The sequence below is a fragment of the Thrips palmi genome, unplaced genomic scaffold, assembly GCF_012932325.1.
Source record: "Thrips palmi isolate BJ-2018 unplaced genomic scaffold, TpBJ-2018v1 HiC_scaffold_16, whole genome shotgun sequence".
Lineage (NCBI taxonomy): Eukaryota > Metazoa > Arthropoda > Insecta > Thysanoptera > Thripidae > Thrips > Thrips palmi.
In genome coordinates, this window is record NW_023144625.1 from 11,902,207 (window position 1) to 11,922,886 (window position 20,680).

At 52.2% G+C, this 20,680-nt stretch overlaps 3 protein-coding genes across 10 annotated transcripts; 2 read left to right on the plus strand and 1 right to left on the minus strand.

The window, feature by feature from the left end:
• The first annotated feature begins 465 nt into the window (after nucleotides 1-465).
• Nucleotides 466-11,688, plus strand: LOC117642903. Its single transcript, XM_034381538.1, has 5 exons — nucleotides 466-702; nucleotides 8,157-8,263; nucleotides 9,343-9,466; nucleotides 10,174-10,338; nucleotides 10,461-11,688. Exons 2-5 carry the CDS (start codon nucleotides 8,160-8,162, stop codon nucleotides 11,100-11,102), a joined length of 1,035 nt encoding a protein of 344 aa, XP_034237429.1. The 5' UTR covers nucleotides 466-702; nucleotides 8,157-8,159; the 3' UTR covers nucleotides 11,103-11,688.
• Nucleotides 11,689-11,768: 80 nt separating this feature from the next.
• On the minus strand, nucleotides 11,769-17,219 carry LOC117642901 (RILP-like protein homolog). 7 transcript variants are annotated; one of them, XM_034381534.1, is made up of 8 exons: nucleotides 16,828-17,218; nucleotides 16,476-16,611; nucleotides 16,267-16,394; nucleotides 15,970-16,173; nucleotides 15,710-15,879; nucleotides 14,390-14,482; nucleotides 13,877-13,943; nucleotides 13,158-13,251 (listed from the first exon to the last, which is right to left on the minus strand). In XM_034381534.1, exons 1-7 carry the CDS (start codon nucleotides 17,131-17,133, stop codon nucleotides 13,898-13,900), a joined length of 1,083 nt encoding a protein of 360 aa, XP_034237425.1. In that variant the 5' UTR covers nucleotides 17,134-17,218; the 3' UTR covers nucleotides 13,158-13,251; nucleotides 13,877-13,897. The 7 variants fall into 7 exon arrangements, with proteins under 7 accessions (XP_034237423.1, XP_034237422.1, XP_034237424.1 ...); XM_034381532.1 differs by lacking the exons at nucleotides 13,158-13,251; nucleotides 13,877-13,943 and adding an exon at nucleotides 11,769-13,133 and having other exon boundaries at nucleotides 16,828-17,219; XM_034381531.1 differs by lacking the exon at nucleotides 13,877-13,943 and having other exon boundaries at nucleotides 11,769-13,251; nucleotides 16,828-17,219.
• A 77-nt stretch (nucleotides 17,220-17,296) lies between these two features.
• Nucleotides 17,297-20,676, plus strand: LOC117642905 (solute carrier family 66 member 2). Of its 2 annotated transcripts, XM_034381540.1 has the most exons (6): nucleotides 17,297-17,552; nucleotides 17,770-18,026; nucleotides 18,108-18,244; nucleotides 18,349-18,375; nucleotides 18,761-18,977; nucleotides 19,113-20,676. In XM_034381540.1, the coding sequence occupies exons 2-6, from the start codon at nucleotides 17,779-17,781 to the stop codon at nucleotides 19,297-19,299; spliced, it is 816 nt and encodes a 271-aa protein (XP_034237431.1). In that variant the 5' UTR covers nucleotides 17,297-17,552; nucleotides 17,770-17,778; the 3' UTR covers nucleotides 19,300-20,676. The 2 variants fall into 2 exon arrangements, with proteins under 2 accessions (XP_034237431.1, XP_034237432.1); XM_034381541.1 differs by lacking the exon at nucleotides 18,349-18,375 and having other exon boundaries at nucleotides 17,304-17,552.
• The last annotated feature ends 4 nt before the right edge of the window (nucleotides 20,677-20,680 follow it).

The window sequence follows — 20,680 nt, forward strand, 5'->3', positions numbered from 1 at the left end:
GTTTCGGCGGCATTCCCTTTAGGGACGGCCCCGCGGCCCGCTTGGCCCGTTGCCGGTTAGCACCCCCAGACCGCAGCGGGCAGCGGGCCGCTAGCCCAAACACCAGTGCACCTGCTGGGGTAGCCAAAGCCGTGGCCCGCATCAAAAGATGCTTGTCGCGGGCAGACAGCTGGGTGTCGGACTCCGGGAGCCCTCTCTCTCTCTCTGTGTCTCTCTCTGTCACCGAGTCCACTGGCCGGGGCCGCGTTGTGCAGCGCAGGGGCGGTCTGGGGCGCCATGGGGCCAGGGGGGAAGGGGGCAACGGTTTACTTCCATAAAGGCCGGCGATACACTGGCCGCGGGCCGCGGGGGGAGGGCAGGGAGTGGCGGTGAAAGGGCGGAGTGGGAGGGCAGGTGCGGCGGAGAGGGGAGGGGGGCAGCGGCCCGGGCCCAGCCGGTCCGCGGCTCCAGTTCCAGCACGGCTGCGGCGGCGGCCGGCCGAAGAGACGACGTTGCGCGCGTTGGAGGCGTTGCAGGGGAATGGTGCGCCGGCACGACTCCACCAAGAGCGCCAAGTACGCGACGCGGCTATGCGCTAAGTGGCGGCCGTTGCGCGCCGCGCGGTCAGTGTGTGTGTGAGTGTGTGTCCGTGTGACTCCGACCAGTGGACTATCGGGGCTGCCGCCAGCTGCCGCCCTGCCCGCGGACAGCGCGACCGGCCAGGTGAGTGTCGCCGGTGTGCCGCCACATACAGTGCAGCGAACGCAGCGAGTCCGGCCGGCGAGAGGAGCGACGCAGCCCCAGCAGCCCCAGCCCGGCCGGGTCAACGGCCACCTTACACTGCGCCGCACTGCAGCACTGCAGCCTCGGCATGCATTGGCCAGGAATGCACGGGCCTGCACTGCGTGACTCATTCTCCTGCCGTCGGGGTGGCTGCCCGATGGGCCCGGTGCAGCTCGCAGACAGCCCCCTCCGCGGACGCGCGCACACACAAACACACACACACGGCGGACTCAGGTCCTTGCCGCCACTCACAGCTCACAGCCCTATTTGTGACGCGTTTAAGCCGTTCCCACACCTCGTCGGCGCGGCTGGCCTGGCTGGCCTTACCGGCCCGGCCTTGGCTAGGGTTTCGCCACCGCGGCGCCCTTCCTCAGCCTCGCTCTGCCTCGCTCTGTCTCGCTCGCACCGCACACGAAATGGCACGGCCGGGCACGGCGGACGAGTTGTTGCGTTCTTCGTGAGAAAAAAGGCACCGCGAGGCGCCCGACCGTCGAGCGTCGCCTCGCCGTGCTGGCTGGCCGGGCTCCTATCAAACAATCACCCTCTCACTCGCACCCATTGTGAGGGCGCCGGGGAGGGGGGCAATCTGCGAGGCGCCCCGCCAGCGGGGAGTCCGCCGCACTCCCCCTCCCCTTTCCCGGGGAGGGGTGGGGGTGGGGGTGAGGGTGGGGGTGGGCAGAAGATGCGGCGATTGGCAATATCCCTTGGAGCCCCCTGTGCCAGACTGCCACACTGTGGGCCTTGTTACCTCTGGGCCTTTGTAGTGCTCAGCCAATGCCCTGGGGCCGCCTGGGGCCGGGCCGCAGTCATCGTGTTGTTGTTGTTATTGTTGTTGTTGCTGCCTGCCCGTCCCTAACGCATTGCGTTGTGGGTACGTGCCCGGCCGGCGTCTCACGTCGGCCGTATGCATGAATCAATGGATGAAAGGCGAAATGATCATGCTGCGTGTGGCGGAGTGGGGACACTGTTAAAAACGAAAAAGCTGATTCAGTAAAGGCATATCGTTTTCAGTGAAACTCGCTGCGCCGTTTTCGTGGAGGGCGGTGGAGCGCGTCACGCGTGGCCGGCGGGGGGCGTAGCGCGGACACGGGGCGCAGGCAGGCGCAGGGCACTTCCGGTGTAGGGACATCCTGAGCATCGGCCCCCGGACCGGAGCGCGTCAAAGACCCGGCGTAATGAGGCAGGGTGGGGTAGCGAGGGCCCCGAGGCAACACCCCACCGTAAAAGAAGAGGCACGCCCCGAACTATCACGACGAGCAGCGAGAGGCAATCCCTTCCGCACGCACCTCAAGGTGGTCCAGTCCGCGGCAGGTTCTCTATGTTTCCGCGAAACGAGAAGCGCGGGGGGCGGCGGTGTCTCTCTCTTTCTCTCTCTCTCTTTCACTTCTTTTTCGGCTGTAAAAGACCCACCGCGTGACGGGGCCGCGCCGTTCGCTCCGCTTCACTGTGGCCGGATGACCTAACATCCATCCCGGCGCCATCGGTCCATCAGCCCAGCCATCGGCCCAGCGGAGCAGGAAGCCGCCAGGGTATATAATCAGCGAAACACTGCTTCTAATTTGATGAAAAAAAAAGAGAAGTAAAAAGAGGCGTCCAATCGATAGCTAGTCCGCTCGTCCGGCGGGATGGCACGCGGCGATGACGAATCGCCGCTCGCAGGAAAGTGATTCACGCGTTATCATCGCAAGCGAGCGTCGACTCACGAGATCTGAAGCGGAGGTGCGCGGCCAAGGAGTGAACGCACAATGTTGTCAGTTAGATAAAAGTCTTTTATTCGACGAAAGAATTGTTTTGAAACTCATTTTGACGTTGACATCTCGGACAATACTGTGGGAATTTAGTAACCGCATGTCGTGTTTGTTCCTGGACACGCACGGAAACGAAGTTGGCGGAGCAGCGCTGACTCGCTGACTCGGCGGAAACCGAGAGCACCAGAAAAAAAACTGGTGGCGGCAGGCAAGTAGTCGATCCAGAAATTCTGATTCCCGGTCCACTTTCTGCATGTGAAATAACACTCACACACAGACGCACACACACGCCGCTTTCGCCGCCACCCTCCGCCACACACGACACAACAGGATGCGGGCGAAACCTCGTCTCGAAACACACATCCGCTAAACGACGCGAGCCTCTGCATATCCCGTCCGATTTAATTAGAATTTTTTTCTTACCCCTTGCCACCTCGTTGACGGGTTCTCGTCCTGTCGCCGCCGCAAAGCGCCCCCCCCCCTTTTCCCCACCCGCACTCCCGGACGGCGGCGCGGCCACTTTCCTCCAGTGCCGCGAAGGCCGTGAAGGTCACCCTTCGGGTCGATATCGCGGCGCGTCGCGGCGGCACGTAAGACCGCCGGACTCGCCGCGCAGCGCTGTCTCTCTCGCACTCACCGCGCCACTCGGAGGGGTGCGAGAGAGACAGAACGAGACGGGTGCTACACTAGGAATCGAGCTTCGGCCCAGCCACCCCGGGTGAAAGGGGAGGTTCGAAGAGCGGCCAGGAGCAGAGAGCACCTGACCTGAGGACCTGGACGGGCCGACGTTAGTTTCGACGCCGGGCGAGAAAATATTAAGACGTGCGTGAGTCGATCGCCGGACCCTGCACATGAAACCTCAGGAGAGAGAGAGAGAGAGAGAGAGAGAGAGAGAGAGAGAGAGAGAGAGAGAGAGAGAGAGAGAGAGAGAGAGAGGCCGGCCGGCTCGCCGCGATTAGGGCCCACATGTCGCTGGTTGCGTTGCCGGCGTTGCGTTGACGCGTTTCGTCGTCCCGTCCTCGCGTCGTGCTCGCGTTGTGAGAATGTGCGCGCTCCGCTCGTGTCACGCTCGTGTCGCGCTCGTGTCACGCTCGAGTTGCGTCGCCGAGTGACTGACTGAGGCGACGACGAAGGAAGAAGACCCCATAAAAACACGCGGCACCGCCTAATTGCAGACTTGTAAAGGCGCCTCGTGCTAATTCTGTGTCGAAAGGAGCGCCGCCTTTATCTCCCAGTCGCGCCTGGTGGCCTCGGCCCCTCTCGACACGGCGCTCCTAGACTGGCCGAGGGCGCATAGGCGTCGATTGCCAACCCGGAGGATCAGGGTTCGACTCCCCGTGGCGGGGCTTTTTTTAGTCGCTCGCCGCTTGCCCGGAAACCGTTCCGATCGAACCGGCCGGGCGGACGGGACGTGTAGGGAATGGCGGGGCAGGCAGGGCAGGCAGGGCAGGACGCGACCCTTCCGAGGCACGGCGGATTCCGCTCCAAGAAAGTCCCCGCGCTGCGCTGCGCTGAGCTTTGCTCGCGTCCAGCACAAGCCACACTCCTTTCACTCGCTGGGGGAATTAATCAAAGACCGAATTGGAAAGTGTTGCTGTGCCTTCCGACACAGCCACGTCGTCGTCGCGCTAAAGTCACTTTTGTGCCTGTGTGTGTGAGCGCGCGTGCGTGTGTGCCGTTCCAATCACCGTCGGCGGCACGGCGCGCCGCACAGCCGAATTCATTGCCCCCGCGCACGCCGAGGGTTCGATCCTGGTCCAGTGCCATTTTTTTTAATGCGGTGACGACGTTTCGGAGTAAAGATGACGCATGACGGGCCGGCGCTGAGCTACTCGGTGAGGCCAGTGTGTGACTCGAACAAGAGCTCGAACGAGAGCGGCGGCGCGGCCTGGGACCTGGGAGAGACTTCAAGGGCAGGGCGGGGCCGGCGCTGTGCTCGCCGTGCTTGCTCCGCCGTGCCGCCCGGAGCCAGAGCCAGAGCGGCCGAGCTAGCGTCGCGGCAGTCCAGCGCGGCAAGACCGCCTTGCAAATGCCCCTCCACGGCGCGCCCTACCCTGCCCGACAGTGGGGCGATCGAGGGGCGAATTTCGCTGAAAATCAATGAGCTCGTCGTTTCTTCGGTTCAGTTTTTTTTTCAAGATGTCCGTCGTTTTGTTCCCGTCCTCCTTCTCGACCCGCGTGGCCGTGGCCGAGCCGCCGCACGCAACGCGGCGCGACGCGGCGCGTGCCGCGGGAGGGACAGTGCACTAGGGTTCGCGTAGTACGCTGCAGTGGCGTGCCCAGAATTCTTTGAAGGAGGGTGTCAGGCCACGCTCTTTGCTTTACATTCCGGCGTGCAAAACCCACGACTGCATTGCGATTTGCCCACCTTTCAGGCGTCTGTCTAGTGCCAAAAATAGGCGCATGCCCCCCTCCCGGTGCACGCCACTGGTACGCAGTCTCGCAGTCACGTGGGGCTAGGTAGGCAGTCCCGGACGTCGCCGTCGCCTCGCTCTATTTGGGACGGCTCGCCACGGCTCGGCAGCCGGCCGCTCGGGGTGCCCAGTCTGAGACTGTATGCATGGCCAAGTCATACCACAGCTATTTTCCTTGCCGCCGCGGTACGTCGTGTGGCGGAAGCACTTTCGCCCCCCCCCCCTCTCCTCTTTTAGGTAGCGCCGTGCAGTGGACACGCCGACTCGCATGCCGGTAGAGTCCTGGAGACCTTAACGCTGGACACGGCGAGGGCGCCGCCCCGACCCAGAGTTGTCCTGTGCTTTTTGTTTGGGTTGGCTGCGGTTGGCGGGCCCATGGCGGCGGCACGGCAATGCCGTTCTCCAGAAGTACCGGTGGATTAGTCCAATCGGTGTCCCCGTCGGCACAGTTGGCGGCGCGGCGAGGCGGCGAGGCCTGCTGCTGGAGGGAACGAGGAACTCTTGGCGCCCTGCCCACCGAAACGAGCACGGCCGCCAGCAGCGACTGCAGGCAGGGTGCCTCGCCGGGGTCGCCGGAGGACCTTGGGAACCCGGAGCGAAATGTGTCCGCTGTCATAGAGGGCGCGCGGTGGCCGCGGCCGCACGGATCGCACACGAAAACAGGCCCCCTGCCCCCTCCAGCCTCCAGTCGGGGGCCTCCAGGACTCCAGGACGCCTCCAGACCACGCAACACCGTTACCACGCGGCCCAAGCGGTGGGCCGGGGTATCGGCCGAAACGCTGCGCCGTCCACCGCCAGCGCTCCAGCCGAGTCGGCTCAAACGGCTCACAGTGTCCTTGATCCTTGAACCGCGGTGAACTCCGTGCCTCGTGCCAGATTTATCGATCCTTAATTTTTTTTAGAGGCGACTGATGCGTTCAATTATTTTTTCCCGGGTGACTGCAGGACTGTCGGATGTGGACGTCCTCGTCTTCATCGGGCGGGGCGCTCCGGCGCGCTCCGGGTCGTTGGAGAAGCCAGTCAAGGGACGCGCTTCACGGAGCACCCAGGGCACCTCGCGCCGCCCGGACGCGACGGGCCCGTTCACGCCCGGCAGTACTCGGTCTGGTTCCAAACGGGCCTCGTCGCTGTGTCTCTCTCACACGGCCCACGCGGAACGGCCCATTCGGTGCGGCAAGATGGAGCGAGCGACGAGACGCTGTTCAGAATGAGCCTGCTGATCCTTGGCGTATCTTCGTGCAGTTCGCGCCCCGCGGCGCCGTCAGGGTAACCCGGGCCTCGCGGCCTGAAAGGCCCGAAAGCAGCACGGCAGCACGGCAGCACGGCGTCGAAGAGTGCGGCGTCTTTGTGCGTCGTGCCCGTCGGCCTGGCTGCCGGCCTGCACGGAGGGCGCGGGGCCGGGCTTTCCTTCCAATTGAAAGGGAACGGATTGCGCGCCGACGGCAAGCGCGGCAAGCACGGCAAGGTAGAAAGCGTGGCCTGGCCGGGCCTGGCCGAGGGAGGAACCACAGGACTGGACGGCCTGGACGGCCTGGACCATGACGCCCACCATCATCGCGCCGCCCGCTGCAGCCGATGGCGATGACGGCAGCCGTTTTGCAGTGCAGCGACTTGTTCCCCCGATCCAGCCGCGCCCTGCGTGCGCCGCACTCGCCATTAGCCCCGCCTTTTCCTGGAGCCTGGAGGATGACTTCGCGGACGCTCCAGCGCCTCCACCATCACCCTCGTCGTCGTCCGGCCGGGCCGGGCCGGGCCGGGCTGCCCGTTGCCCCATCAAACCTCATCGCGCCCTGGGAGAAGAAGAGGGCCGTGCTGCCGCACTGTAGGAGGAGGGGCGGGTGGTGAAGCCAGGCGGGGCGAAGGCCAGCAGGGTCCTGTCTGCAGAATCAACCTGTTGCACGAGATGGCGGGCGGCACGGCGCGGCGCGGCACCGGGAACTCGCTTATTTTTTCTCTCGCAGACTGTCTGGCACAAAGGCGTCGGCTGTCGTACACTGCCCGAAGCGGTAGGGATTCAAACCTGTCGTATTACGATTTGGTTGTCTCAGTAACGCCTCACTTTTATGAAAAAGTCACTTTTAAAAAAGGACATGTTAAGATACCTGTTACGCGTCATGGGCGTTGGACGGCTGCCCTTTTACCCAGGCCGTATCCTGTAGATACCGCCCTGCGACCACATGCTCCACACCACACCCACGCCAGGCCCCGCCCCGCCACGCCACTCCCCTGTGGTGCTACAGCAGCCCAGCCGTGTCGTGAACTCTCAAGGCCATTCCCCAGTACCACAATAAGTCTCTGTCCTCCCTCTCTCTTTTTTCGGGATCCTCGTGCTGCTCCTTTCGACCGGCTTATGAGATTGGGAAAAAATGATTCCAAACTGGCGTAAGAGTGGACGGGCCGATCTGAGCCGGAGTTACGCTTTTACTTGGCGGTGGCCTGGCAGTGAAGGGGCCGACCTCTGCTCTCTACTCCGCAGTGGACAGCCTAGGCAGCCTAGGCCCAGGACTGCCCTGTGCGGCCGTCGGGCGCGCAGCCCGGCGCAGCCCGCATGTCTGTCCGGCGTCCGCGCCCCGTCTCTCGTTGCTTTCCGCGAAGCGGGAGGGCAGTCCTTCGCCTCTTCATTTAGTTTAATTTCCCTTTGTGCTCCGCGATGCTCCGCGATGCTACGCTGTTGTCAGTTCTCGCAGGCCGTTGCTCCGCGGACTCGTCTCCGCCTTTTCAGGCCACACACACGCAGACACACTGGCACACACGACCGTGCGCCTGGTGGAGACAGCGCGCCGGAAAGCGCGGCAGGGACCGCCGGCAACGAGGCGAACAAGACGCGCAACGCGATAAAAAAGGACCGAATTTCGGAGGAGAAAGGAGATTTGTGTCAGATGGATGGGCCGTTTCTTACATCAGTGGTCGTGGCCGGCGGAGGTGTGCAGTGCACACGATGTGTAGCGGCCCGGGAACTAGAACACGTTCGTCCGGATGTGTGTTCCAGTCCCGAGGCGGCAGGCAGGCAGGCCGGCAGGCCGGCGCGGGGTGGCGCTCTGCAATCCCGAGGCTCGGATCACCGCGGACACGCGCGTGACGACGCGGGGCAGCGGGCCACGCACGCGAATCAGGGCCTTCTTGTCTTTGTCCGCAGCCACTTTCATCACGATGGCGGTCGCCATCAGCGTCGTCACTGTGCTGCATGCTGTTAACAGTGCCGGAGTTAACAGTGCCGTCGTTGTTGTTCCAGACCATGCGGGCGCTGCTGCTGCTACCGCCGCTGCTGCTCCTGCTCGCGCAGGGCGTCCGCGGCCATGGCAGGCTGATTGAGCCGCCGTCCAGGTCGTCCATGTGGAGGTAAGTGCGACGGCGTCATCTTGTGTTGCCTGCCGTACTCACTTCACGCCGTCACCGCGACCCCCTTCCTTCAGTAGGGCCGGTGAAGAATTCTCTCCAGCCGGCGATACAGTGTAGGTCCGGAAGGGCGCCGCGGCGCCGCGCGCCGCCGGTGTCGTTCTCAGGGAAGCGCTCCCACGGCGCGGCGCAGCGCGGCGACGGCCGAGAGACGAGCGCCCGGCGGGTAGGCAACCCTATGCTCTGCCACGCGCGCGTGTGCGGCGGGCTGGCATTATGGCAGGCGGCAGACGCCCGGTGGGTAGGCAACCCTATGCTCCGCCACGCGCGCGTGTGCGGCGGGTTGGCCTACCCTACTTTATTGCAGGCGCTCGGGCGAAAGGCCTTTCCTGAGACGAGTACTCGAAGGATTCGAAGAATCGTTTCGTCGCTCTGTCCCTCTCGCACCCCCTGCGGAAGGCCCACGAGTGCGACAGAGACAGGCCGACGAAACGACGCCTCGGAAGCAGCCAGCCGTTGTCGAAAAGGAAAGGAATTAATCGCGCTGAGTGGGCCGGGCCGGGCCGGGCTAGACGCTGCAGCGCAGCCACGATCTCATTGTCACCTGATGGAGCAGAGCCCCGTGGTCCGTGGCCCGGCCCTGGGCCTCGGTGCCAAAAGGGGCTGACCTACACCGCCTGGACGCCAGGTGGTCTTTTCAGTGTCCCTCCCTGCCCCCTCCCCTCCCCTCCGCGACCTCCGACCTCCGAGTTCCCGCGGCGCCGTGACCACCAAGCCACACCATAAGCACGGCCTCAGTGGCCGCGTGAGACAAATGAAATGAGCTCCGGCTGGGCATGATGATGCTGTGACCCGTCTGTCTGTCTGTCTGTCTCTGTCTGTCTCTCTGGAGGACAGGAAACCACTTTGTCTCCTGATCCATTTTCCTGTCAGGCTTTCGTTTGTTTGCCAACCTGCGCCCGGTTTCCCTGGTTTCCGGGGCTGGCAGCTTTCTTGAACGTCACCGCTATTTGTCTCCCCTTTGCGTGAGCCTCGTTTCCTGCGTCCATCTAACGACCAGCTTCGCCTCGCTTTGCCTGCAGGTACGGCTTCGAGACGCCGCCCGACTACAACGACCACGAGCTGTACTGCGGCGGCTTCAGCAGGCAGTGGCAGCGCAACAAGGGCCGGTGCGGCGTCTGCGGCGACCCGTGGGACACGCCCCAGGTAACACACTCAAAAACTTAAATATTTTTTTTTTTGACATTGTACCAATAATTGCAAGCAAAAGAGGTATTGAAAATTGAAACCGCAGCTGGTAAGAGTTTCGTGTTTTCGTGGCAGTGCGCCTTGAGTGCGCGCGCGGTGGCTGCCTCCTCACGAGGCCTTTCACCTTTCACCCCAATGCACCCGGTGCCCCTACGGACGGGCGCCCCAACGGGTGCCGCCACCGCAGCCAGGCAGGCAGCCAGGCAGCCAGGCAGGCAGCCAGCAGCCAGGCAGGCAGGCAGCCTATTTGGCGGCCGCGGGGGCTGAGGCCGGCAGTCATGCGGGCAGGCTGGCTTTATGGAGCGGTAAAACGAAAGGCGCGCGAAAGTGTCCAATCGCGGGGCGGTCGGGGCGCTCCTGCCTGCCTGTCTGCCTGCTCGGCCTGTTCCCAGTGATAACGACTAGGAGTCCGAAGGAGCTTCGCGGCGTGCGGACGGCCTGGCCTGGCCCCGGTGCCCAGGCTTGCCCCGGCTGCACGGCGGCCAGATGACGCCGGACCCGCTGGACCCGGTCCAGTGGACCGTGGTGCACTGGTGGCGCAATGGCAGTGCGATTGACCGATCGATGACAGCGACAGCGATCGGCTGCAGTGGCGAGCCACTCCTATCTCTCTCTCTGTCTGTCCGACCCGGCTGCAGTGACGAGCCTCTTCTCTGTGTCCGCAGCCGCGACTCCACGAGGCGGGCGGCAAGTACGGCACCGGCACGCTGGTCCGCAAGTACCTGACCGGCACCGCCATCACCATCCGCATCGAGCTGACCGCCAACCACCGCGGCTACTTCGAGTTCCGCCTGTGCCCCGTCAACGACGCCAAGCAGGACGCCACGCAGGTACTGACGGTGGCGCTCGGAACGCTCCACGAGTGCGAGAGAGACAGAGCGGCGAAAACGGCCCTCGGAAGATTCCGTGTGCTGGCTGAGCTAACCCTAGTTTTTGTGAATTTCGCCCACAGGAGTGCCTGGACAGACACGTGCTGCAGCGGGCCGAGCGCAGCCGCGATGGCGAGGCCGAGGCCCACGAGAGCCGCCTGTACCCGGGGCCGGGCAACAAGGTGTTCCCCTCCAAGTACCGCCTGCCGGCCGGGCTGACGTGCAAGCACTGCGTGCTGCAGTGGCGCTACATCGCGGGCAACAACTGGGGCATGTGCCCCAACGGCACGGGCGCGGTGGGCTGCGGCCCGCAAGAGGAGTTCCGCGCGTGCGCCGACGTGGCCATCGTGGACTCGGCCGGCGAGGCGGACGGCACGCCGCTGGCGCCCCAAGACGAGGACGTCCCCGAGGACGTGCCCGCGGACGCCACCCCGGCGCCGGCAGGCCGCCACAGCAGCTACGGCCTGTTCGTGCTGCTCATCGTGCTGTGCACCCTGGCGGCCTCGGCCACCGTGCTGTCCCTCGTCTACCTCTACTTCTACCACGCGGGCGACCGCGTCAAGAGCTGGCTGGCGGCGCGCCGACGCAACGCGCGCCACGCCAAGGGAGCGGTCGGCGTCTCCAACGGCACCACGGCGTCGTCGACGCTTCCACCGGGACCCCCCGCGCCGCCGCCCAGGCACAAGCGGCCCAGCAGCACCATGGGCGCCACCATCGTGTGCTGAGCAAGACGCCGACGCCGCGCGCCGCGCCCCGCTGCACAGTGCACAGGCCTGGCACACTGGCACAGGCCGCACCCCCTTCGACTCGGATGGACTTATAGCATTCGAGCTCACAGTGGACTGTGACCACCGCCGAAACGACGAGTGATGTGCTGATTTTTTTTGCCTGATGACTTTGGTGCAAATTCGCCGCGGTCTGTCCTGACCTTGGAAGCGAGTGGACCGTCTTCCCCTCTTCCCTTTTTTTTACCCGCTCATTGCCATTTTGATCTCACGGCAGGGCTAATGTTCTTTATTTCTCTTCGTGTCGAGTGGAATAAGTTGTATATTCAGTGTACTTGCAAGCAGTCGTTCTTATAGTTTAACTGAGAACAGTATACCGTCCTATTTAGTCCTTGCATTTCTTCCAGTGTTTGTGGACTACATGTGATATCCGGCCAATTATTAAAACCTGAACCCAAAATATTTTTAGCTGATACTCAGGGTTTACTCAATGAAGACTGTTGCCAAGATGAAAGAAGCCATTTCATTGATGATTTTGCTCTATCTTGTAATTTATGATAGAATAAACTATTTTTTTGTCTATTCGTATTGGTAATATTCTGACTTGGTGTGCATGCCTGTGTGTGCGTAATAATCAATTGATAAGGATAGAACAAATGACACAAGTTTTCCATCGAAAATATACATTAGCTCATTTAATAAAGCTTTGAACAAAACAAAAATATTTCAAAACAGTCGCAAAACAATCATGGCTACATAAAATCAGATCTGCGGTGATATGGAAGACAAATTCAACGTAAGTATCAAGAAAGAAGTTAAGACGAAACTCTTAGTTCAGGACCCATATTACTTTGCATCACAATGGCCCCAGCGGTCTCATTCAGTCTCCACCATAAAATGAACTTGAGACATGAGAGAACTCTTCTAAATAACACAAGTCTTTACTTCTTGACTTCAAGAGAACATTCACAAATAATCTGATTCTTGAAGTATTCAGAGATTCTATTTTCATACTAGAATACAAACCAAGCAAGTTCCTATAAAATTTAAAATTGGTATTTTGCTGTTTACTTTTAACTACTTCAACAACAAAATAAAAGAGAATTATAAAATTGTGCTCATAATGTAGTATTACATTGCACATGACTTGGCATCTCATTGGAATGATAAAGAGACTTTGTAGAATATTCCCTACTAAATATTCTATGACACAAAGAGTAGGTCCATGATCAATCACTATGTTATGGCCACATGCTAAATGTTTGATTCGAATAAAGCCTCGCAAAGAAAAGGAAAAACTTCTTACAGAATGGCAAATCAACATTCTTTAAGTTTCAACATATAAAACAAGGCAAACAATTTAAAAAAAAAATTAACAAAGTTAACACACTACTTAATACTTCTTCACAAAGCACCAAAAGCTTAAAACTTACAGCTAGTTAATACAATTTCACAAAACAGAAGTGATGTTATGTTTGATTGAGAGATAACAACTGAACTGTGTCAACACAGGATCAGTAGCAACATTAAATATATGTATATGAATAAACCATCTAAGGGTAATATTTATTTCATAATCAATTAGATATTTTTCCACAGCCTCTTTTACTCTTACTATCACCTTTCGACACTTCAATTCGAATATACATTTGGAGAAAAGCAATCTACAGGAAAAACAGTTGAAATACATTTAAAATAAAAGAACGATATGCAATACAAAGAAAACCTCTCATCATTTGCTCTTTCAAAGAAACAATGATATGGCGCAGATAAAAAGCAGATTGTGGAGCATTGGTCATGTGTATCAGTCTATGCTGAGTTTAAGAAGAGAGGAAAAAGAAAAAGGAACTCTTATAATCCGTCTAGAGCGTGTTATAACGCATTGTATATCACAGGCGCAATAAACTTGTGTGCAGCTGCAAATTACCAGCGGTGTCTATGTCGACCAGTCCTGCCCAGAGAGCTGTGGTTATTCCATCAGACGGTCGTGTCGGCGGCGCCAGAAGCAGACAAATGGCCAGACAAACCAATCTTGGAGAGAGAAGATGAAAGGATGGGTTTAGAACCACTGCTGCTACTGCCTCCAACAAATGGCAGCACACTTGCGGTACCACCACCAGTGACACCTTCACTGAACAGCCGACGAAAGCTGCACACAAACACGCAAGCATACCGTCACCTATGATACCCAGTTGGAGAGGTATACACATTAGGGCTAAATTTTGGGTTAGTAATATCTACAAAAAACATTATGATTTAAGGTTGGGCTTTAGAAAAATATAAATAGGGTTTTTGGAACTGCTGGTGCTGTACCAGCTGACCAGGACAATTTCATTGATAAGTACATAATACTGATAAACTTCGGTTGTTATTTATGATGAGATTTCATTAATAACCTTACAATAATCCAAGCAAAAGAAAATCAATTCCTGTACAAGTTAACTACAAGAAGTAAAATACTGGTGGGTTTCTCTGAAAAATTCTATCTAGACTGAACTGATTTTAAAAAAGCAACTACTTCTAGCTAGAATATATAAAACTCTTCCTAGGAAGCAGCTATTTTCAATCTAATAAAAAACTAAGTAAAATAATAATAAAAATGACTACAAATGCATATCATTCCCTTTTCATTTTTGTCACCAATTGTTGCATAGCAGACAACAAAATTGACAGCTCTTGAGCAAGGAATATTTGGTACATTACAATGCGAAGGAGAACACTACACCAAAGTGAGAAAGAACTCCCCAGCCAAGCAAACCCAGCACACCCCTTACAATTCACTTTATCAGAACTTCTTAGATGAGCTGGGTGTTGGAAATGACGTTGGTAAGGTATTTGAATCTGTGATACAAACAAAAAATAAAAAAGAAGTTAAAATATAAGGGTTTTAAAATATGCTCAACTAGAAAAAGAGAAAAGAAATGAAGGCTTGAAATAATAAAGAGAGGAATACTAAATGTGACGACAAACAAAATAAATTTCCTCAGATACAAGTATATTCTTTTTAAGAAGGAAAAAGCATGCAAAGAAGGAGAGTTCTAAAACAATCAAAATAGAGTTTGGATTTAAACAAAATAGTTGCTGTCATCCACTTCAAGCCATAGTTTGAGACCCAGAACAAAGAACAAAGAAAAGAGACTCAAAATAAACAAAAGAACAAAAAATTAATAATAATGAAGTGAGCCACCACAAAGAATTATAGTAGTGAACAGTAGCATGCTTCCAGTCCAAGTGCCACGTGCACAAAAGTACAGAGATCAAATATTTAAGTAAAATTAAAAACTTACAACTTGCGTATTCCAGAATCCGTCTTTTTCCAGGGGGCATCATCAGGTTCTTGCGGTAAAGGACCCTCAACCATTAGCTCCTCTTCCTGTGGGCTGTAAAGACATGCAAACAAATAGTTACCAGCTACTGCCCCAGAAATGCAACAAACATACATGACACAGATACAGTGATCATAGGAGATGAGAGTAGAGAATTTCCAGCAACACACCAAACAACAGATGTTACTGTGACAACACCAAACTGCAAAATACCATTAATCTACTGTATCAGCTGTATTATTTGTTAGTTTCCCAACTGAAAAACTATGGCATAAAAAATGAATTTCTGTAAAAAATTAAAAAGGACTCATAAATATTGAAATTTTAATACAAGTCATAAACTAAAACAGATAAGGTAAAAGTACAATGATTCTCAAGTGCAGTGCTCAATGCATGATACACGTCCATCTGGAGACAATGTCATTCTTATGGAAACTCGATTCTTAGGGGTAGTGCATTCTGACTTAGGGGGTGAAGTACATGGAGTGCGGACTCCATTGATGTTAGGTGTGGCAAATTTTATCAGCCTTGGACACATGCTTCCAGGTACTTCAGGGGTCGAACTAAAAGGAGATGAACGTCCTCCATCCCGTTCTGAGGAATTAGAATCACTACTGTTCATGAGAGGTACTTCTACATCTCGGAAAGTCGGTGGGAGCACAATAGAAGACACCGACGGAGGAATTGTTTGTGCCAAAGGAATCCGGTGAAGGGGAAAAAGAGAAGGGATAAAAGCTGTAGATCTGTAAAGCTGACGTCCATCAGCTTCAGATGATTCAGCAGGCTCATGTAAACTTGGGCTAGGAATGGGGCTTGCACGAGGGCTGCAGCTGATGTTGCTGTGGCTGCTGTTAAAGGTGAGGCTTCTGTTTTCCTGTCTGGTTTTGAAGCTACTGTGACTGGAATGCAAACTGGTATTGCTGCTGTTGCTGCTGCTGAAATGGAAACATACCTCCTGTAAAGTAAAATTATGACAATCTTGTGGATCTTTTAAACTCTTTCTAACATAATTTTAAAGTTGAAATTTTAAAAAAAATGAAGAAGTTAATGAATTTCATCAGTTAACACACTGGCAAAACTTCTAGATCTCAGTTATTTTAAAAGACACCAATTAACTTAAGGAAGTATAGCATTGCACAGCCTGAATTTCATGGTAAAAGCATGCCAGTTTACAAATCAGAAGGGGGTGCACCTTTGAATTGAATGATTGAAAAGTGCAACTCTTGCAGTTGGTGGTAATTTCAGACTTCAATAATAAAATGGGGTGTAAATATAACTCACCTCTGTGGTGGATCTTTTGGTCTATACATCTCCAGCTCATCTTCTAAATCACTGACTCTTGCTTTAAGCTCATTTCGCTCATGAAGAATTTCCCTCAGCTCCTCAGTTGTAAACCTTGGTCGATTAGGATCATCTTTATCATACATAACTTTATTAGTTAGGTCTGGGTTCTGTTATGCAAATAAAAAGGAAAATAATTAATAAACAAAAGTAATTTTACACATTTTTAGGGTGAAGATTTTTGTAGGAACAAAACTCACAGCAGATATACTCAAATCTTCATTCTCCTTCTCAGCCAAACCCAGACGTTGCCTCAATGATGATACTTCTCGTTGCTGATCATGCACTTGGGCCAAAAAGTCTGCTCTTTCATCAATGAGTGAGTGGATCTGTGCCTGCCCCAGCCTTTGTTTGCGTCTTAACTCACGGCTGATAATTGTCAACTGTTCAACTTGAGCAGACAGCTGAATAAAAGAAAGAATAAGTCTTATTTAATCATACTGAACATTAAATGTAGGTAAGGGCAGGATAGTGACCCCATTTAGCTACAGACTCACAGATTCAACTTCAGTTTGTTTACTGTGAACTTCTCGGTCTCTTTGTCGCAACTGATCCTTGAGGCGATCCACCATACCCCGTAGTCTCTGTACTAATGCCATATCTACCTCTGGGCTCAACAAAGCACCTACCGAAAAGAAAGGGAAGTTTCGTAACAGTGTATAAGAACAGCCCACATTCGTGAAGATAAATTCAACACATTCAGTACCTGGATCTGAAGATTTTTCAGCTTGTTTCTGAGCAAGAAGTGATGACAGTTTGCGATTCTCCTCTTGTAAATGAGACACCATTGCTTCGAGGTCTCTCGACTCCTCCCTCCAGTGCTCTTCAATTTGCTCCAATTCCTGCAAATTTCAATGACATTTAGCCAGGGCCGATACAAAAGGAACCACAGGAAGCAGGGACAAAGGACAACCACTTGACGCCAGAGTAGAGTTTTAAAGTTCATGAGCATGCAAAAGGTCAGTCTGGACTAGTGCCATCACTACAACTGCAGCAGCAGTGCGGTGGCCGAGGGCCGCCACTAGGGCCGCCCACCGCCCCACCGGGGTTGCCCTAACCATTTCAAAGCGCTGTCGGTCCTCCGCTTTGCCGATCTTGTCCTTCTCCAGCTGTGCAATGCGAGCCTTGAGCTCTTGAATTTGATTCGTCTCGCGTTCATTTCTGGTGGCCAGACCCTCTAGCTGCTCCAGGGCGTTGATCACTTTAGGCATCAAACTGATGACTGCGTCCGTCCCATAGACGTCTATCATCTTCTCAAACTCCTTGCCAATTTCCGACGCGATGTCATACACATCGATGACAGACACCTCTGGCTTGCTGTCGTCCATGGTGTCTTCAGAATATTGTTCTTCCAAGTACGGCATAAGTAACTTGTGGCCTGATTCACTCGGCAGCTCTAAACTGTCAGCCCGTTGCCATTTTCACTAGACTGCAAGTCAGTTTCAAAACGCAGCTCAGCTTGCCCGTATATGAAACAGTTAACGTTCGCATCGAGTCGTGATTGGTCCGAAGCAGCGGGCGCGAATTCTCATATTACAGCTTTGTGGCCTGCCCTTGTAACAACAGAAACTAGCGATCAGCTGTGACCGTCATCTTGCCGTCATGAGTCATAGTTTGAAACCACTTCAAGCAACTTTAAATACCGCACTTCATGATCAAAATGAATTAGTTTGAGCATTCACTTCATTGGGGAACCGGTGGACCTTTTGACGTCATTCAGGACTGAAGTGGCGTCACGTCATCGTTATTGTAAACAACAGCAGTGCAGGTTACAACTTCTGAGGTACCGTCGCTGCACCTGCAGCTTTGTTTTTCTCTCGTCTTTCGCAATGTCCTGAAAGTTGAATTTTAACTCTGGGAGTGTTTTTTATTTAATTACGGAATAACCGTGGTTACCAAGCGGAGGGCATCATGTTCTGAAAAGATTCAATTTTGCTCTTCTGTTTCCACTTGAGATATGAAACTTTAATTGATCAACTGTTCCTACTTTTTTCTTGCAGATCTTCAACATGGGTGGAATAAGTGAAGTAACTGGGCTGTCAGCCGAACTGCCTGAGGAATATGTAGAAGAAATCTCAGGATCTGTTCTACTGCTGCAAATTATTGGTGCCTCATCAGCATGCGCTATGGTATTTGGTGGTGTAGTGCCATTTATACCTCAGTACTATGAAATTAAGAAGACCAACAACTCTGATGGGTTTTCTCTCTACGTATGTTTGACCCTCATGGTAGCAAACATTCTTCGAATCCTATTTTGGTAATTTTGGTCACTGATAGCAGAACTGTTTCTAATCTCTTTTCAAAATACTGAAAAATTCATTTTATTTTGACTTTTTAGGTTTGGCAAACGTTTTGAGGCACCATTACTCATCCAGAGTGTGGTCATGATTGTGACTATGCTTGTAATGGTTCGGCTGTGTGTTGAAGTTCGAAGGAGTCATGTTATATTAAAGGTCCGAGATCGCACATTGTCAGGTAAGACTTAGCTGCTGCATTTCTAGATTATGCGAATTTGAATATCTCTATTCAAATCAGATTGGGGTTAATTTCTTCTCCTTTTGTTCCTCCTGCTTTATTAGCAAACGAGGAACTAGTGGAAAGAAAAAGTGAGTATGTGTGTCATGTAGCAAATTACTGTCAGCTGCATTTTATGATTGTGCACAGAGCTAATTGAATTTTATTTGCTCAGAGATACAATCAAAGATATTGTATGCAATGTCCTTCATTCTATAAAATGCTCAATTTAAAAACAGTTTTTTTCAAGAATCATTGGTTTTTAAAATAATTCCCTGACATTTTGCCAGATTTGAAAGTTTGAAAGATTAATTAAATTTTGTCCACTCATTTCTTATTTGTTGTTTTGTCTATTTATATTGCTTTCTGTTGCTTTTGTTCCTGTAAAATTATATCTAATGTACATACATACTCACAGCATGTAAATTTGGAGAACTTTGCATGTACTAGTTTAAAAATTATTTTTGTATGTTTCAGATATGGATTTGCGGTACTTTTGGAAGTGGACAGATTTTCAATCCTATGTGGATTGCACTATGCTGATGGCAATTACCGGCTCTCTTGTTACTTACATGTTGATAGATGTCCCTATCTTTGTGGAAATTCTTGGCTTTAGTGCTCTTTTTAGTGAGGCTCTGCTGGGTTTACCACAACTTCAAAGAAACTATGAATCCAAATCGACAGAGGGTATGAGGTGCGTATGTGTATAGTGTAGTTTAATGCAAAACTCTCTTATATTCTTTAAATTTGTCAGTTGTATGCTGGAACTAGACACCTCAGTGTATTTACTACTAATAATAATATTGCTTATGGTTTTTGCTTGTTTCAGTCTTACAATGGTTCTCATGTGGACTGCTGGTGATATTTTCAAGACTCTTTACTTTTTGATCCGTGAAGCACCATTCCAATTTTGGCTCTGTGGCATGTTACAGGTATCTGTAGACATAGCTATTTTAGGACAAGTTCACATTTACAGGCATAATGTCCCTGTTCACCATAGCAGTCGCTCAGATTAGGAATTTCTGTGCAATTTCTTTGATTATCACAGTTCTGATACTTTGGCCAAATTATCTGGTGGTGCCATTTATCAGCATTCATCACAGCAGGAATCTCTTTTTAATTCCTATGAACTGCTGATTGGCTAAAAATGGCCAGTTAAAAAGCTAACACCAAATTGGACCCTAGTTAAACTGAGGGCTTGTAAACTGAACCAAAATTATTTCAATAGTAGTGAGATACACTTTTATACCTGACAAACACTTTGTACCTACCATTGCAAAATTGTTGATGTTGATCTCAATGCTACTTTTAAGCAGGGGAAAGATTATGTACAAAAATGCACCTGCCCAGGTCCTTCATTTGCATTATTTTTTAGTAAAACAAAATTTCTAAATAGGAATATTTTTATTTTATTTTTATGCTTTGGCATACAATTATTTCGATGTGGGTAGTTGAAGATTGTCCAATGAAGCATATTTTAGCTGCCTTTTAGTTCCTCACACAACTGTGTATTTTCATTGCTCAGGCACGCACTGGGCTTCTTAGAAATATTAAATGGTTGGTTCATGTGTTACAATTACATTGTAAATTGTATGATAATGACCACGCCAGTCTTTTTTTTGTTTTTTTGTACGATGGTAGTGTATATTTTGTAAAAGGAAGATTGTTATTTTTAGCTCATGAGAGATCACAACGAAGTCTCCAAGATCATAATATACGTACTGTTAGGAGTATTTGATAATATTATTGTGTGGTCTTTCAAAAAGAAATAAGGCTGTGCACTTTTAGAATAAGTTTGAAGTTCTTTACTATTTCATGAAATATTTATCAAAAGAAAATTGATTCCTTCTTATTTATTTTATATTTTAAATAATCACTTGCCAAAAGTAGTATCTGATCATAACAGCACAAAGTCAATTAGGTATTTCATACAAATTTGAAATGGAAATGGCCATTTCTACATGCTCACCTCTAACTTATTTTTGAGCGTACTCCAATGAGAAACATATATTTTCGCCTTTTGTGTCCTATGAGTATGTCAGTGTAACAAAAGTTGCCAGTTTCCTGGCATGTACTTCCAGTGTGTGCGCTTCCCTGTCAGTATTTCTGTGGATGTCTTTTAGTTTGTACACATGCTGTATTGTTTTTCTTTACAAATAATGGCTTTTTATATGGAGAAAGTTGTGCTCTATCCCTATTGCTGCTGCATTTTTAGTAACAAGACTACTTTCTCAAAACCTGTGAGGTTCAGAGGCATACTTATAAACATGCTGTGACACAGCTGGGACTGCCTAGGCTCCTGATTGGAATACTGTTGGCCTATTGGCTACATCAATTATCACTAATGAGGTTTGCACTAGTCATTGCAAAACATTAAATTTTTTTTTATTGAATCCA